The sequence below is a fragment of the Sorghum bicolor genome, chromosome 10, assembly GCF_000003195.3.
Source record: "Sorghum bicolor cultivar BTx623 chromosome 10, Sorghum_bicolor_NCBIv3, whole genome shotgun sequence".
NCBI lineage: Eukaryota > Viridiplantae > Streptophyta > Magnoliopsida > Poales > Poaceae > Sorghum > Sorghum bicolor.
This window is the reverse complement of record NC_012879.2, coordinates 55,539,697-55,556,012: the sequence shown is the minus strand read 5'-3', so window position 1 is coordinate 55,556,012 and position 16,316 is coordinate 55,539,697. Positions and strand designations below refer to the sequence as shown.

The 16,316-nt window shown below is 46.7% G+C and overlaps 2 protein-coding genes and 1 non-coding gene across 3 annotated transcripts; all 3 read right to left on the bottom strand.

The window, feature by feature from the left end:
• On the bottom strand, nucleotides 7,336-8,961 carry LOC8058440 (fibroin heavy chain). The gene is made up of 2 exons (XM_002437337.2): nucleotides 8,256-8,961; nucleotides 7,336-8,172 (listed from the first exon to the last, which is right to left on the bottom strand). The coding sequence occupies exons 1-2, from the start codon at nucleotides 8,914-8,916 to the stop codon at nucleotides 7,544-7,546; spliced, it is 1,290 nt and encodes a 429-aa protein (XP_002437382.1). The 5' UTR covers nucleotides 8,917-8,961; the 3' UTR covers nucleotides 7,336-7,543.
• Nucleotides 9,691-11,808, bottom strand: LOC8058439 (protein SIP5). The gene is made up of 5 exons (XM_002437336.2): nucleotides 11,271-11,808; nucleotides 11,086-11,137; nucleotides 10,512-10,557; nucleotides 10,127-10,214; nucleotides 9,691-10,058 (listed from the first exon to the last, which is right to left on the bottom strand). The coding sequence occupies exons 1-5, from the start codon at nucleotides 11,487-11,489 to the stop codon at nucleotides 9,981-9,983; spliced, it is 483 nt and encodes a 160-aa protein (XP_002437381.2). The 5' UTR covers nucleotides 11,490-11,808; the 3' UTR covers nucleotides 9,691-9,980.
• TRNAE-CUC lies at nucleotides 11,779-11,851 on the bottom strand. The gene has a single exon. It is a non-coding gene; the product is annotated as a tRNA-Glu (tRNA).

Genomic DNA, 16,316 nt, shown 5'->3' with positions numbered 1-16,316 from the left:
TCAACCCTTCCTTTGAGGAACAAAGCTTTAAGATGCTGCCTCTCGTTATCGGCAGGTTTCTCAAAGATAGCCGTCATTGGATCCAGAGCCAACTGAGCTATCTGATCAGAAAATCCCAACTCATCGTCACTGGCTGGTGCAAGAAACTCCATCGGTAACATGAATACCATGTTGACGCCTGCCGATGGACCTTCTTTCTTAGCGTCTGACGGCTGCCGACTCCCAGAGTTCTCTCCTTTATTTAGCTCTTCCTGCCTTTCACGTTGCAATCTCCTTTTCTGTGTCTTGGTTAATCCTTGAGGGCACCATGGAGGAAGCGGCCTTTGTCTTGCCGTCGGGCGTTGGTTCTCTCTTGACTCCATGCGATGCGTGTTAGTATCCCTGCAAAATATGAATTCATCGGGAGCCCGCGCATCAGCCATTCTTTCAAGCTCCTCTTGGTTCCTGGGAAAATACTGGACACGGTCACCGAGCCGATCGTGAACGCTAAGCCTGCCCCCCAGCCGATCATGAATTGACGCCCTTCCTCTGATCGGCCCATTAAATCGTCGTTCATCATCATGATAACGCCGATCGTTCCTGTCGTACCGATCATAACCGTTGCATTCAGGGCAGTCTCTGACAGTAGGAAGCTTGATATTCTCCTCCCAACAATGGATGAAGAATGGGCAATTCCAATGATCCCTGTGCCGATTCCACTCCTGTCGGCGTCTCTCTTCTTCCCGTTGATAATCTTCCTGCTGGCGCCGGTACCGATCTTCCCGCTGTTGCCATCTCTCTCGAGGCCTTCTATGAGTTATGACAATACCAGATCGAGGAATTCTTCCTGAGCTAGCTCCTTCCTGGACCAAGCCCTTACTTCTTGCATCGGCGGTAGTAACTTGATGCTGAGGATCTACCGATGCACTCTTCTCAGCTGTCTCCGACGTTAAGACCTTAGCCTTCCCCTTAGCATCCAACATGTTCGTCGGGAAAGGATGTTGGTCTATCTTCATCGGCTTCTGGGCTTTGGAACTATCAAACTTGATTCTCCCTGACTCTATGGCCGATTGCAGCTGTTGTCTGAATACTTTGCACTCATTGGTATCATGTGAAGTTGCATTATGCCACTTGCAATACCTCATCCTCTTCAACTCTTCTGCCGACGGGATCACGTGGTTAGGTGACAATTTGATTTGACCTTCCTGAAGTAGAAAGTCAAATATCCTATCGGCCTTGGCGGTGTCAAATGCAAACTTCTCTGGTTCCTTCTGCCCAAAAGGACAAGACATCGGCTTCTTGTTTTTTACCCATTCTGCCAAACCGATTACTGGTTCTTCATCGGAATCTGAGCTTGTTGCTTCATCAACAAATGAGACTTTCTTATTCCATGCCCTCTTAGGCTCGAAAGGCTTGATATCTTGATCAGATATCCTCTGCACCAAGTGACTTAAACTTTCAAACTCCTGAGAAGCATATTTATCCCTGATGTGTGGCAACAAACCCTGGAAAGCCAAATCGGCTAGCTGCCGATCATCCAGAACCAGGCTATAGCATTTATTTTTGACCTCTCGTATCCTCTGCACAAATCCCTCAACCGACTCATCATTACGTTGCCTCAACTTGACCAAGTCGGTGATCTTCTTCTCATGAACCCCCGAGAAGAAGTATCTGTGGAATTGCTTCTCTAGATCGGCCCAAGTGATTACCGAATTGGGAGGCAATGATATGAACCAAGTAAAGGCCGATCCAGACAATGATGATGAAAATAGGCGAACCCTCAATTCGTCCCTGTTACCAGCCTCTCCACATTGAATAATGAACCTGTTGACATGCTCCATGGTTGACGTGTCGTCCTGTCCGGAAAACTTTGTAAAATCCGGTACTTTGTACCGATGTGGAAGCGGGATCAAATCATACGCTGGAGGATATGGTGTCCGATAAGAATAAGTGTTGACTTTGGGTTTTATCCCAAATTGTTCCCTCATTACTTCGGCAATCTTATCGGCCCAATACGCATCGGCATCTTGCCGATGAGGCGGCTGCGGATCTGGCATTTGGTGGCGAACCTCCACGTGTCTGTTCGGGACGTAACCTGTATGGAACATCGTATTGGTCACCTGTCCTCCAATCTGCGGACTACCAAACTGCTGTCCACCGATTGGCTGTCCTCCGAGTTGCTGTCCAAAATTTATTGGCTGGTTGGGAACTCCCTGACCTTGAAACCCAGGATAAACCTGCCCTTGCTGGGACCCTATAGTCTGATAACCCTGCTGGGGCGACTGTGGAAAGGCTTGCTGTCCAAGCCATCCATTATTAGCGTTCATCGGCATAGGTGCCGCCGATGATTGGTAATTGGGTACCGTCGTTGAATTGACATACCCTGACTGGGCCATAGGCCTCTGTTGCACCAGCATTGATTCTGCCGATGCGTTAGGCATCTGGAACATCGGATCTTGAGGATTTCCGGTGTGAGGCCTTGCAGTAGTAGTTGTGGTATACCGAGGACTCTGGTTCACCGGCACATTGGAAGGTACCGATGTCATAGGAGTTTTGCCCCTCATGTCAGTTATCTGTGATGTTCCCGGCGTCAACTCTGGAGGCATACCATAACCCCACCAGTTAGGAGGAAGAGTTAACCCCGACATTGCCGATGCCAACATATCTGTTGTCAGTTTATGCTGCCCAACTGAAATTTGTGGATTGGTTACCATCGGCGTAGATAGTGCACCAGTAGTCCCCAATGTACTCGGAGGAACGGCAGACTGCGCACTCGCACTTGTCAAGGCAGCCGATGGAGCCGTGACCTCTGGTGCCGTGGGTTGATGATGGAAAGGGCCCACATAATCCGGCGGGATTTGTCCTTCCTTGAAGGTTCTTGCCACGGCGTTGAAAACCGTATTAGACAGTACACCAGCTTGGTTAATCAACGCTCGATTGATGGCATTATCAACCATGTCTTGAAGCTTGCCAGGATTGGCGTCAAAGGTGACCTGCCGTGGTGCCGGCAGTGCATCTTTCTGGACCACTTCGCCGCTCCTGTTTATGCTGAAAGACTTCAGGCATTGCTGCTTGAACTCTTCCATAGCTTGGGCAATAGCTTGCTTCTGCTCATCCTTGAGGTTAGCTTCCGTCACGGGGATGACGTTGTCTTGATCGAGGTCAGAGATCGACATGTTGATCTTGATCTTGAATCTGTCCCACCGGGCGTGCCAGAAGATGTGTTGATGCAAAACTAGTCTGCAAACACAAAGGGCTAATACCCGATACAAACGTTAAGGCGTGCCAGCCGATTTGACCTTACTATCGGCAAAGGTGATAACTCGAATACTTTAGTCCTGACAACAGCGATACGCCCGGATGTCACGGCTAAGAGGTACTCACGCGGAACTTGAGGATACGCCGAGCTTGAGTCGACGAATTCCTAAGAACTCGTAACAAAAAGAAAACGTATGACGAAGTCGTCAAAAAGTAAATGCTGGAATATGAGTAAAAAACGTGTGTTTGATTGATTGATAGATATCCTGATTACAAGGTCTTAGGGCTTATATTTATACCCTGCTCCAAGAACTACGACCAGACACGATTAGAATTCGAATTCCAAATTACACGGAACCCGTATACAAAACGATACGAATAACATAAGGAAATAATAAAACCATCCTTCGTGACAAACCGAAATTCCTCCACATGACAACTGGCAGTTTCCGGACTCCTCCTTCGCGTCATCGGCAATCCCCTTGCCATAGTCATCGGCAGACCCTTTTACTTGGTCATCGGCACCATATTACTGTCTGAGGACTTAGTCATATTCAACCTTTCCCTCATCGGCAACCATCCTTACCAGCAACCCGCATCGTACTGCCACCCTGTCTTGCCATCCTGGACACGTGCCCAAAAAATGGTGTCAACAACGTCTTCAAGATCTGAGTCTTTGTTTTGCTGGACACAACCTTTCTTTGTGCTTGTAATACGCTTAGTTAGTTTTTTTTATTGAGATACCGGAATCACCAGTCTTGTATCCAAACTTGTTGCTTTCTAAAAAGCAGAGATCATCTCTTTAAAAAAAAATACAAGAGATTTTAGGAGATACAAAACATTTTTACATTCAATAATTGTGTAAATTTGATAGGTATTATATTATTACTTATGATTTATTGACCAATCATCATTAATCATATTGACAGTAATGTCTGACTACGAAATAATTAAAGTGATGATATATGCATCTTCATGTTTTCTTTTAATGGGTACTAAAACTATCAAAAGATTTTAGTATAGATTGAGAGAAAACTCTTTTGGCTTAGTTTTCAACTATAGGTGAGTCAAACATAATGGCGAAACTATAGGTGAGTCAAACAGAATGATGAAACTATGTATCAAAAGTGATTGTTTTGTCTATTTCACTATTTTTTATATTCTTAGATGCAATACTACGAAACTCTCCACCTAGAATGATCTTACACTAGTTAACAAATATTAGAGCGCGCCAACTCGTTTGGCAACATAGAGAGGGGTTGTTTAGTTTGTGAAAAAAATTGTAAAGTTTTCAATGTTCTCTGTCATATCTAATGTTACGACACATGTAGGAAACATTAAATATAGATGTAAAATAACTAATTGCATAATTGGTCTGTAATTTGCGATACAATTTTTTGAGCGTAGCTAGTTCATGATTGGATAATAACTATAAAATACAAACGAAAGTGCTATAATAACGAAAACTAAAAATATTTACCAACTAAAGAGCCCCGGAACATAAAATGTCGAACTAATGAAAAGATTGTCCCCCTCGTGAAGTTGTCAGGCCTCACATGCCCTTTTAAGCTCAGCCAGCCATGAGAAATGGGCAGTGTGTAGGCTGCCTACCAGCATTCGACGATGGTGCTCATTAAAATTTGGCATATATATGGGTCATATATAAATGTCATATGATTTATGTTATCTTAAATCTAGATAGGTTGTATCTAGAGGTGTGAGTGCTATCAACTTGAAAATCGAAGGAGGCCGAGGCAATAAAAACACACAGACAGCCATGTGGTTTTGGACCGGTCACACATTCATGCATGCACCACCACCCCACCACTCATGCATGTCGTCTGGTTGCACGCGTATATACTACGGAGTATCTGCGGAGTATTTCTAGGTACCGTCTCTGCTTACTGTAGACGAGTGTGCAGACTGCAACTTTTATTGGCACAATGGTGCAGAAGTAGGCCGGCCAAACGGTACACTTGCATAATAATCAAGCTTTGCAGACGTGTACTGCGGTACTGGTGCATTGCACTCTGATGAGTAAGAGTATAAGGACTCTGATGGCCCATGCGAACACACCGCCGCCCCCAATCATCAAGCTAAAAGCTTCACTCAAAAAAATAAAATAAAAAATAAGCTAGAGTCTCTCCTGGCGGCTCCGGGGTCAACGTACGTGTCCATCAATGATCAATGCGTCATCACATACAAATTAATACTACAGGATGACGATGTCTCTTGTATAATAAATTTAATTGTACTATTTGGTATTATAAATGTTAGTATTTTTTTTAAAAAAATTCAATCTAAGTTTAAAAAATTCAACTTAATTTTTTTTAAAAAAATAAAAGATAACTCTAGAAATGGGAGGAACAGAGCTACCGAGCGTGTTTGCATGCAGTAAAATCAGCTATCCATACCAAAGAGGCCCTATATTGCACGGTTCGCATGGTTTTCAGGCGCCGCCCGCCGTCGCCGTACGTATATAGACGATCTATCGAGTACATTTTCGTACCAAGTGTGGCACCATTGCAAACGCACGGAAAATAGGGAACAGCGGACGCGCATGCAAAGCTAGCATGCATGGCATATGGGAGATGCATGCATGGGACGCGGCCTGTCGCACGGCGAGCGGCTAATTAATCCTGAAGGTGGGGAGCTATGTTCCCGTACGTAAGAGCTTAATTTAAGCCCGGGTTGGTCCGGCCGGCTTCGATCCAGCGGTAAGCTTCCATCTTGATGATTTGGAATTGTTCAGCAATGGAAGCGGATGAGTTGTGGAAACACGCGTCGCACCCATTTCGTTCCTTCCTTCGTTTTCCACGATCGCGCGAGCAAGCTACGCGTACGTACCGGCCGGGCACGTTTCGACTCATCATCCTTTATTTGTGTGAGATGGAACGGTCAGCAGGGTTTTTTCAGGTGCGCACTTGCGCAGGGAAGATAGGGAAAGAAAGGTACAGCGCTAGCCGGAGGCGTGTGCAAAGCATGGCAGATGGGACGCGTACACGCGCTCTAGCTCTAGCTCTGTCCCACTCCACGGCGATCGATCGATCGAGCGCCGCACACACCCTCTCGCTGTCGCGCGGCGCAATCCATGTGCCGATGCATGACCATCCCGTGGCGCGACTACTGTACGTGTGTGACGGGGGCCCTGTTGCGCTAGCTCGTACTGTATCTATCTAGCGCGGCGCGGTGCTTTAATTATCGTGTCAAGGTGCGTGTGCGTGTGAAGCTGCCGGCCGGCCAACCAGATTTTGGCCTTGTTTAGTTCACCCTGAAAAGCAAAAAGTTTTCAAGATTCCCCGTCACATCGAATCTTGTGGCACATGCATGAAACATTAAATATAGACGAAAACAAAAACTAATTACACAGTTTAGCTAGAAATCACGAGACGAATCTTTTGATCCTAGTTAGTCCATGATTGGATAATATTTGTCATAAACAAACGAAAGTGCTACAGTACCGAAAAGTTTTCACTTTTCGGAACTAAACGAGGCCTTTGTGGAAGAGACCCGGCCCGATCGAGTTGTTATTTTGCGCGCGTACGTGGTTTATTTGATTTCCCGGTGGGCGCGGCCGCTGCGTCGCCGCAACGGGAAGGGAAGGCCGGCGCCGCCGGCCGGTTGGTAACCACTCGCTGCCGGCCTGCGCACCGCCACCGTACCGGCCGGCAGGTGACTCGCCGGCTCGCCGCTTTAACGTGCTCTACCTATAGTACTACCATGCATGCATGGTTTTCCACGCCACCGAATCCCCGATTGTGGCTTTCATTTCTTGGTTGGTACTGTAACTTGGTATGGAGACGGATTGGGATCATCATGTCCGTGGTGACCATTATATTCTGGCCTTCTCTTCTCTATTCAGGTCGATCGGTGGAAGTTGCTGCGGAGATATATGTGGTGAAGAGGACGCGCGCGCGCACACACACACACACAGATCGGTTGCGATTCGTGGGACATGCACATGGAAGATTCACATCAAAGCAGTGTCAGTTGTCGCCAACAAAATAGGTTGCATGCAGTAATAATTAACAAGCTCTGCTGATCGTTCGTGCTTGCATGCAGTGAGAGTGCACAGTACTGAGTTGGAGGCGTCACAACTCACAAACAACAGAAGGACATTTTCCATTCATTCATCACGGAGCAAGACGCTTCAAGATTTGGTTACGAGAACGATTGAAGCAAGACGGCGGCGATTACAGGAGAGTTTATTTTCAGGAGCTTAATTAACCTGTCCCTGAACAAAAGTACACAAATATGAGCACACAAGACTTGGGGCATTGTTGCATTCTGAAACTCACACTTGGACCTAATGCTGCTTCTTCCAACCGGCGTTTCCACCGCCGGCTCCAGCTCCAGCTCCGAACCCGAATCCTGCTCCGAGCCCTCCGCCGCCGCCGATCCCGAACCCCGGCCGGGCTCCATACCCTTGGCCTCCGCCTAAACCCTGACCACCAAACCCAAAACTGCCTGAGTTGGACGCTGAGCCGGACGACGAGCTAGAGCTAGACCAGCTAGATGACCGTGACCCGGCTCCAGAGAAGGAGCCAGAGTTAGAGCCGGACCAGGAGCTTGAGCTCGAGCCGGCGTTGGAGCTAGCACCACCAGCGGCGTCGGGTCCTGATGAGCCGGACAGTGTGGTTGAGCTAGCCCCAGAGTTTGAGCTGGACCATGCGCCCGAGTTCGAGCTTGAGCCGGCGGCGGTCGCGCCAGATTCCGAGCTCGAGCCCGCCGCGGCCGATGATCCTGCGCCTGCTGCTTCTGCTGCGTTGCCGGACGAGCCGGCGCTGGAGCCAGACCACGAACTCGACTCAGAACCAGAGCCAGCGACGGATCCACTTCCCGATGCGCTGAATGAGCCGGAGCTCGAGCCAGCGCCTGAGTTTGCACTCGACTCGGAGCCAGAGCTGCTGCTCGCTCCACCAGATGAACCCGAACCTGAACAGACCAAACAATACCCATTCAGAAAAAAAAATGCTAGCTACACTATGAACAATCACGTCATTCTACTAGAAATTAACCTGAGGAGCCGTAGGACATCCCGGCAGAGCCAGATGACGAGCCTGATCCGGCAGTAGAGCCAGAGCCAGAACCACCGAAGCCTGAGCCTGTGCTCACGCCAGAACCAGAGCCAGAGTTCGCCGATGATCCCGAGTAGGAGCCACCAACTGGTCCTGAACCGGGCCTAGACCCTGGCCCACAGCTCGAACACCCACCGCTTGGCCCAACATTAGGCCCGCCACCGAACCCAGTTGACCCACCAAACCCAATTCCTGAGCCCGAACCCATACCAACACCAGAAGACCCACGTCCACGTGGATGGTACGATCCTCCATTCGACCCAGAGCCCAAGCCCGTGCTGGAACCAGAGCTAGAGCCGGTGTTACAATCTGACCCACCATTTGCACCAACTCCGACACCGACACCGACATTGATTGACGTGCCTAAGCCCACAGACCCGGAGCCCAAACTAGACCCTGAGCCCGAGCACGATGATGTGCCCGATCCACAACCAGATGTTGAGGGACCCAGCCCAAGATCAAGCCCAATGCTGAGGCCTCCACCGGCACCAATGCCCAGGCCCAGGTTGCTCCTCACTGGCCTGGCCTTGGCAACGCCTACTGAGATTAGCAGCACAGTAACAAGAACAGTGAGAGGAGCAAGAGCTCTGTTGGTCGCCATTGCTGGTCAGTGATCACTGATCAAGCTTGTGCTTGTGATGGCTGGATGATGGTATGTTCAGGGAGTGTGGTCTAGATTTATAGCTGCATTTTTCGAATAGTGTATTTTTGCTGCACATGATGCTTACTGTAAAAGGTGGCTCGGTTCCTCCACGGGCGCATGTGAAGCTGACCTAATGTTTTGGAGCTTCGCCATTGGCAGCTCGTCTTGTCCTAGGAAGTGACGAGAGAGACTTTGTCTCATTGTCTGAATCAGTGGTCGCTATTGCCAATTTCCTGCGCTAGAGAGTTCTCAACACTTGGTAGAAGTTGCTAGATTGAGCATGCCTCTTGTGAACGCCTTGGTGTCCAAATACACGGATGTATACTTTAGTTTGTGGTTTGTTTCTAATTAACCATCATGGGTAACTCATGTAAGTTACAAAGATTCCTTTCCATCGATCAGCAACCTTATTCAGACAGTGATGAGAAAACTTCCTGATTCGAATACAACAAAAGGAAGTTTACTGACACAATATGGAGTTCGACAAATTACTGCAAACACATGGAATGGAGTTGTCGAGCATGCTATGTACAGTATCTGGTTTGGAATTAACAAACGAGCAAAAAGGTTGTGACTGAGCTGAATAAACATTCAATGCTATATATGGATATCATATTCTGAACTTAACAGGCAGTAGTATGTTGAGAAAATGCGCTAACCATTGTTTCTTTGGAAAAAGAATACAGAAAATACAAGAAAGTTAAAAGGCAAAAAATCTTGAAGCGTGCCAAGTGCACCGCACGGAATCCAAGTGATTGGTGTCGTATTATTGGATGCTGAAGTGGAGGCCTTGATCACCACTAATGCAACTAAGGCATAAAACTTGGAGCCTAATTTTTGTCTTCAGAGCCACCTACAGAATCAACGTACAATTCTACACCAACTCCTCATTCTTTTACAGCCACTAGCAGAATATTTTGCTTCATTATACAGTAGAAGCCGTTCAAGCTGAATCAGCAGATTCTTTTCTGAACAATATGATATTCCAAACTTGCGGAAGTGTAAAATTGGACTAGCTAATTCTAATGTCGAATAATTTCATCGGTAATCTGAGATTTCGAATGTACTCTCAATTTAGTCTCATTGACGTTCGGTTCTCCCTGGACAAAGTCAGATTGTAAATAAGTAGTACTATAACAAATTCAGAATCTACAAGTAGAAAACATACCTCTTGTTTGATTTTCTTCCCACTTGTCATTTGAGCGCCTTGGCCTTGGTATTCAATTGCATAAGCCTTGGTTTTGCAGAAAGGGCAGCTGCACTGTTAGCTAAGGACCCAAGAATTGTGAAAAAACTGAACAATCCAATAGTTTCGTCTATGTATCGTTAATTGTGTCTCAACTTAAGGTTACATGTCTAATACTTCAATCAAACTGAACATTTTTCAGGACTAGTGCCATTCAAGTGTGATGTGTTATCGTCTCTGAAAATCTAGGTTCAGCAGAAGGAGTTTCTTGCGCATCGATTGGAAACCTATAGTGTACTACAGTGCGCATATCAGATATTCAGATGTCAAGCCAACTGTTCAAATAAAAAGTCGCAAAATAGGATACTGGACAACTTTAGAAGTCTTGGATGGCATCAGCTGTAAGAAGCATTCTGCAGGCAGAAGCAACATGAAGCAATTCAGTAGCTAGAAGCTTAAATAAGGATATAGCATTCGTTAAGCATGGGGGAAACTGAAGGTGCAAAGTCTTTGTAGACAAAACCAAATAGCAATAGGACAATATATATAGTCAGTATAGGAAAAGCAAATGCGCAGAATACTAAAACTGCACATGGTCAGGAACAGCACAATATATAGGTTCTTAGCTAGTACTTTACATGATCATAGGTGACTTCAGGCGCTGATGGGAAACACCTCCGCAGATCAATTGAAGTAAATTTATAAAGAAAAAAAAAGTCTGACAAGAGCTGGTGCTGTATTTTCTTTTCCTGAAACGAAAGATATGGCAGGGCTGGTGCTCTACTATAAGTTATTTTGTGCAATGTCACTATTGTTAGGAAAAAAAATTAAGCCAAAATATATTGGACGCTGCTTGCTTCCAAATTCGAAAAGTATTGTGAAGATGTATTGTGGTATCGCTGAAGCCTGAAAGAGAAGGCATTGTGAAGATGGAAACTCACCAGTGCAGATCCCTTTGCCGCAGCACTTGGATCTATTCAGACTCGGGTAGAACTGCATGGACAGCAAAGAAAAAAAAATAAACCATTAAAAAAAAAGTGCCACGCGCGCACAGCTACTAAAAAACAGAGGTGCCAATTATCTGAAACAGGGAGCAAATTTTGGAGGAACAATTGATCGATCATACAAAGAAGCAAATTGGGCAGTCCTCGGTTAGGCCGTCGTCGCCGGCATCCTCGGCGGGGTCAAAGCACGGCGCGAGGTCGCCACTGCGGATGAAACGACGCAGGCGGCCGGCGTCAAGGTCCGGAAGCTCGCGGACGAGGCGGCGCGGCCGCGTGAGGCGCTCCTCCACCGCAGGCAGCCGCCGCCGACGGAGCTGCACGCCGAACACAACGTTGCCCATGCCTAGGTGCGCCGTGCGCTTGCGGAGGAAGCAGCGGCAGGAGCGCAGAGGAGAGGTTTATAGCCTCGCGGCAGCTGCAGCTCTGCTGCATGAGCATCATCGTGCAGGTGTGGAAGGAGATGAGGATCGTGGGTGGGCTGCGCTTTTTGAGCAGAGGAGGCAAAGGAGAAATGGAGCGAGGGAAGCAAAGCATCGTTTGCTTCTCTTTTTGAAATGTGTTGGACGGCTGCGATAGAAGAAGAAAACGAGAGACAGAGACATGGGAAAGAAAGAAATATAAACAAAAAATTTCCGTTGCCGGGACTCGAACCCGGGTCTCTCGGGTGAGAGCCGAGTATCCTAACCAGCTAGACTACAACGGAAGCTTGTGCTATGGATCTCTATAATTTTATTTAAATGCATCAGCTGAAGTGTTAAACTTCTTCTGAAAATTTCGAGTCCAGATTGCATTAGTTCAAAGAACTATCACTAAGTAGAATGATTTGACAATTTGAAATATTTGCTGCTATGGGCCCATGAGGATACTGCTGCTTTGAAACTACTGATGAAGAATGGAAGACTTTCCAGTTCTGATGATAGATTGCGCTTTCCTACAAAAGGTCCAGTGCTGTCTTTTTCTCAGCAATAATTTCGATCTGATGTATATTGAACAAGATATCTGGAGTTCATTTCATATTGGGATCACTTTCACATTCAATACTCCCTGCGTTCCTGTGGCAGAACCCCCTAAGTGTTTGGGCCCACCGGCACCTGCCATTGTCCTAAGGACCTCTGACGGTGATGCCGGGAGTCCTCCCACTTTAGAAGTCCGATGAGCCTTATTGTGCGCTCATTCCACTGCTACCTGTGGTGTACCAAGCTGACTCGTCCTGACCACTGATAATGGTCAACAACGAGAACTGCTTCTTCTCGCCCTTACAGGATAGCAAGTGGCCACCTTAACACCAGGATCATTCGTTGCGAAGATAAAGCAGTAACACAACGACACAAGACCAAAATAGTATTTCAGAGTGAAACAGCGGAAGTATTACATAACATAATTTACAAAAGGAGTTCTTCCAAATAACAGAGTGTTATTACAAGCCTGGTCCAGCGGAGCAACTTAAACTTTAGTAGAGACAAAACAAATTTACAGACCCTGCCCATGGGTCACGCTCACTCTTCTTCGTCGTCAACCTCGACGACGGTCACACAACAGGGTCCGAAACAAGTCGGCTCCTGAGCTTCACCTGCAACAGGGGTATTGAAACCCTGAGTACGGGAGTACTCAACAAGACTTATCCGACGGGAAAAGAGGAGAATTTTAGGGATGCAGGCTTAGGGTAGACAAGGGGTGGCGGAGCAAGGAGCCAAAGTGTTTTGCGGAAAAGCTTACTAGTAGTGCATCCTTATTTTCAAGTTTTACCCTGAATTTCTCCCTCGCAGAGGCAGAAGAATTCGAGGATAGTCTAACTAGTTGTTCCCCCCAGACGAATCCGTGAGTTCCTAGTCCTATCATTAAGTATTATTTATCGATGGTCATAGCTTCATGTCGCTATGAGTCCGGGAATTGGGATCCGAACCTCATGAGACATTTTCCCCTTTCTCAGTTTGTCACTTAGTTGCATATTTAACTACGATGAGGGTCGAAGGAATTGAGTCTCCCAATCGGGGAGCAACGACGATTCGAATCGCTTAGCAATCCAGCTGGAGTTCCTAACCACCCGACATATGTAGAACCAAATCTTGCATATATCAACCCAAATCAAGCTCTCCCCAAATTTGACCAGGTTCGCGGCACCCGAGAGCACAGTACCCCACCATCCTACAGCCGATCTAGATGTTTTCCGGTCATCTCAGATCCGTAAGGTGGGTACACACTACTCTCGCCATCTTTCCACTCCCAGTGCGCGAGTAGCTGTTCGCGTCGAGGGATCACAAGACCGGGCTTACCCGTGGCAAGTGGCTAGTACTATAAATTCTCAACCCAGCAGGCCATCAACGGACCGGTCCTTAACCGACACAGTTGGAGACACTACTTTAAGACTCCATTCTTAAAGCAAGTCCACCGACCGGTCTCAAGTTGAAATATCATTGGCCATAAGTGTATCCCACAACAACCCTTCAAACTTTCTTGTTTGAAAACTTATCTAGTAGCAGGGCTAAGCATTGCTACGCAGTTTTAAAATGAAACAGGTGTCAAGGACAGGATATAGATATCAAGGTAGTAAATGCAGCAAGTAGGTTAACCCAATTCTCAACTACTTAATGCAGCATTTTCAATACATAAGTGATAAAAGATTTAAAACACCAAGGAGGGGTTAATGCATCCGGGGCTTGCCTTGGTTGCAGGGCAGAGAGGGACCCTCGGAGACTTCCCAAGTCTCGGATCCGACTTCCTCGAACGGAGCACCGACCTCGGGGTTCGGTTCAACGGTCGCTCCTTCGGTCACGTGCACTATACGCAAAATGATGAATGCTCATGATATGCGTATGACAAAAATGCATGAAGGACCAAATCGAGTACAACTTGCCTTCTTGATGCAATACAGAATAAATAATAAATAAAGTTGTTTAACAACTTAGTGTCTTTACCCAAGAGGTTGCATTGGTAAATTAAGACTTTATTTAAATCATAGTTATCTTAAATTAATTAATTATTAAACCTATTTACCTTAATTAATTTTTAATTAATTACTAATGACAGTAATTAAGCATTAGGGCTAAACAACAATTAAATGCCAAAGGTCATTAGGGTTAATGACCTCAGGTCATCACACAATCCAAAGTCACTCAACCCTAATCATGAGGGTTTACTTAATTATTGTTGAATTATTTTGGAATTATTACTTAAGTACTAAATAAGGGTTTATTAATATTTCAATTAAACATTATCCAAATGCCACCAAATTTTGTGCAGAGCCAGGGAACAATATTCAGAGGCTCTCCACCAATTTTGGTGATTTTTGCACACATAAATAATTTATTAAAATTCCTAGAAGTTTTATTTATTAAATAAAAAGCCAATTTTTATACACTTGCAAACCATTAGAAAACAGAACCTAATATTTTTCTTGGGTTCTACACATTTCAGGGAATTTACACAGAAATTTCCATGATTTTTGGATTACCACACAATTTATCACATAATTTCAAACATCAATCAAAAATTGCTTAAAAAGGAAAAAGAAAAAGAGCTTTGCACAGTAGGCGGCCTGGATCTTGGCCCGCAGGCCGACCCATGCGCGTGCTTGGCCCACATCCGCACTGCGCGGACGGCCTGGCTGCTCGGCCCACGCGCGCTCCGCTTGGACGCGGCCCACGCGGGCGTCGCGCGCTGCCCTCTCCCCTCACGCCGACACTGACGGGCGGGTCCCGCCCGTCAGCTTCGTCTTCCTCCTCGCGCCGCTGCTCCGGCGATCGTCCAGCGCCGATGAGCCTTCCCCGGCGTTAACCAACTACTCCACTAGATTCGCCGTGACCCCCTGAGTGGCCTAACGTGCTCAACATGGTCACAGGGAGCTCCTAAGCCACCCGGCCACGGCTCCGGCGACCGGAAGTATCTCGGCGCCAATCCCCGAGCTTCCAGAGTCGGTAGAGAGCGAGGGAAAGGGCGCAGGAGTACCAGGAGCTCACCGCGACTTCGACAAGGTAGCAAGCAACGGCTGAGGAGCCCCGAGATGAGCTGGCCGCGGTGAAGCGCTTGGCGGTGGAGGTTCGGCCGGCGTCGAAGGAGAAAGGCTCGGTTGTGGCTTATGGGGAACTAGAGCTCGTGCTAAGGAGTGCAATCGGTGGCGGAGCTCAAGGCGGAGCTGCTGGCGTGCTCAAAGGGCTTGGAAGGGCAACGGGTGAGGTGAATTTTGGCGGCGGGTGTGGTGGTCGGCGGTGAGGTTCGAAGAAAGGAGAAGAAAGTTCCGGCCGTCCGAGGCTTTATCCACGCGGTGGAGCAGTGGGTGAGGATGAGGCCGTCCGCGCGGAGCACTGCAGCAAGCAGCTGCGTGGCCAGGCGCGTGGCGTCGCGCGCGGAGGCGGCTCTGCCCCGGCGGCAGAGCACCCCCCCTGCCCGACCACTGTAGCTCCCCCTTATCTCCTCAGTTTGGCTTTTTTTGTAAAATTCGCCCAAAATTTGAACTGAGCACAAAATTCGTCCAAAACAAAAGTTGTGCACAATTTCATAAGCTACAAAACATATTTAGGTGTCCCAAGCTGATTCCCAATGGAAATAGGTGAATTTTGCCGGACAGTTTGAAAATCAAACTCAATTCAAAAGAAATTCAAATTTTTGATTTGGGGACAAAACAGGGTTTCCAAAATTACTTTTGATTTTGTATAACAACTTGAAAAACTCCCAACATGAAAGTTGCTCAACTTTTTGTGTTCTACAACTTTCATGTTGACCACTTTTCAAAATTCCAAATGGATTTTGAATTGGGGGTTTAAGTTGGAAAAGGGGACACTTTCTGGAAATCTGCATTTTCAAAATTACTTTGAATTTTGTATTGAAACTTCAAAAACTCAAAACACCAAAGTTGTACATCTTTCCAGGATCTACAACTTTGCTTTTGAACTCAACCTCAAATTTTGCTTAGTTTTTGAATTGCACAAAAGGGGGCAGTTTTAGGGTTCAAAATCAGGGTTTTCCCCCCTTTAGCTCTTCGGAAATCTTTCACCCTAGGGTTTTAGCATCCAACACAAGCATCCCAACACAATGTAAGCACACTTTAATTTCCTAAGCACAAGCAATAAAATGAAACTCGTTTTAAGTTAATGCATACTAAGGTGCTTTAACAATTATGCTTTACAATGCTTATGATGACATGATCCGTTTTTAGTAATCGTAACATCCGG